Here is a 2,053-nt window from a genome sequence, read left to right as displayed (position 1 = left end):
AACAAAGTAGAATACTTTGTCAGATCTCTCTCTCTCTCTCTCTCTCTCTCTCTCTCCAAAATCTCGTTTCTACTTTGAGAATTATGAAGGGTCGTTGCTTTCGGGTTGGAAATGGCGGCTACCCTCATCTCGGCTCACATCGGATCGTGAAATTGGAAGCTTTGAGTAGAGACGTAACTTTTGAGGGGAGCTGCATTTTTGATGGTAGTCTGGGTATTGGGAGGGGATGGATGAGAGGTAGAGTGTGTTGAAAACCTGGAATACCCTTCAAAAAGTTATTAATTACATTGCGTTAACACCGTTAACAATGATATGTACTAAAACAGTGTTCAATTCTGAAAGTCATGTACCAATTTGAGTTTTTTAAAACTTGATGTATGAAAATTAAGAGTCGATCATTTGTCATGTATTGTTCTTAAAATTTTCCCTTTTAGTTTATCTTCTAATAAATAAAATTCAGTGCTCATCACTGTAAGAAGATTGAAATATGAAGGATAATGCAACTTGATAATGTCCCGTCATACATTATTATGAGCTATAAAAGCATAGCGTGTCTGAGATTGAGCGTCATTTTGAAACTTCAGATGTCATGCCCCAGCTATATTTTTTTTCAAATTTTTATGCTAAATTTGTTTCACTGTTATTGATAAAATATACGCGAGAATAGTTACTGTAGTTACACTAAATTCATGTCTTTGTTTTATGCTTCAATCACAGATTTCAAAAAGTGAGGCTCGGGGAGGTTTGATGAGGCTCATAGTCGGTGGTGGATGTGCTACTGAAAGTTCTGAATCAAAAGGTTCTGTTGTTGTGGGTGTAAGAACTCTTAGCGAGGCAGGTCGTGTTGGCAACTTTTCAAGGGAGCAGGTATGCAGTTTACTTGAATTTGATTTGTGAATAAATTTGTCCAATACTATTCAATGTAGGAAAAGATTCTTTCCTCTTCAATAATGCATTATATTGTATCTTGAGATAGGTTCTTGTTAAATGAATTAGCTATCACAAAGTGTAATCATGTGAAATATATTTCACATCTCACAAGTAAAAACAAACTTGTCTTTGCTCTGGGTTTAGGCATCAGTGTCTTGTTGTTCTGTTTTGCGTTGATGAGCTTCTTTCTTTTGATAAACAAACTTGTGTTTCTTATAGGAAAAAAGAAAAAAGTAACTACCTTGGGGAAAAAAATTATATTCTGTATAATATAGTTCTTTGTTCTCTTATTGTAAATTAATTTTGTTATTTTTTTTATTGCAATTATCCTCAGCCCTACACTCCATCTCCACTTTTTTCTCTCCCTCATAGAAAAAGAGTCCAATTCAAAAAATAACTGACAATTGTCGTTTGTGTCTATACAATCCTTTTTGTTTTTTTTTTCCATTTTTTATTTCTAATTTTGAAGTTTCTATTCTGCCCATGGTTTTATAAATCCTTAAACTTGAAATTTTAATCAATCAAGGGTGTTATAGGAAGTTCAAAATTTAACCATTCAGACAACAATTTGCTTTATTAATAGTAGATTTCATGGGACGTATGCTTATGATATTCATTAAGGCCAAGTTACATTGCAATAATTGCAAGATGTTTACATGGCATTGTAATATGAGAAATATACTTAGATCATTATATATGGTATTGCATAATCATTAAGGTCAAGTTACATTGCAGTAGTTGTAAGATGTTTACATAGCATGGTAATATGAGAAGTATACTCAGATCATTATATATGGTATTGCATAATCATTGTTTGATAATTGTATCGGAGCATACTCATTTTTGCTGAGATCGTCTTATATATATGCATCATTGTTCTCAAGTAGAACCTTCTGTGTCAACCACATGAGTAATTGCTCATCGGAGTCCACTGAGGAATTTATTTCTAAGAACTCCGCTTCACTTTAAGAGATAATGGGATGTGTGCAGATTTCCAATTGCTTCACATGGTACTTGAGGTAATCCCATCGTGACTCGTAATCTTTCTGCTGAATTAAAATGTTGGGGACATTTGTGTTGTCTGCATGTTTAGGGGAGAAATAGAATGAGGCAGGTTAGGGGA

At 33.9% G+C, this 2,053-nt stretch overlaps 1 protein-coding gene across 1 annotated transcript in view; it reads left to right on the top strand.

The window, feature by feature from the left end:
• Positions 1–1,150, top strand: part of LOC101291859 — a 4,637-nt gene extending 3,487 nt beyond the window's left edge. The window contains exon 9 of the mRNA XM_004306472.1: positions 718–1,150. Coding sequence (XP_004306520.1) covers positions 718–897 — 180 coding nt within the window. The 3' untranslated portion in view covers positions 898–1,150. The remainder of the gene's footprint in view (positions 1–717) is intronic.
• The last annotated feature ends 903 nt before the right edge of the window (positions 1,151–2,053 follow it).

The sequence above is a fragment of the Fragaria vesca genome, linkage group LG7 (assembly GCF_000184155.1).
Source record: "Fragaria vesca subsp. vesca linkage group LG7, FraVesHawaii_1.0, whole genome shotgun sequence".
Taxonomy (NCBI): domain Eukaryota; kingdom Viridiplantae; phylum Streptophyta; class Magnoliopsida; order Rosales; family Rosaceae; genus Fragaria; species Fragaria vesca.
The sequence above is the reverse complement of the archived record's forward strand: the minus strand, read 5'-3'. Positions and strand labels throughout refer to the sequence as shown.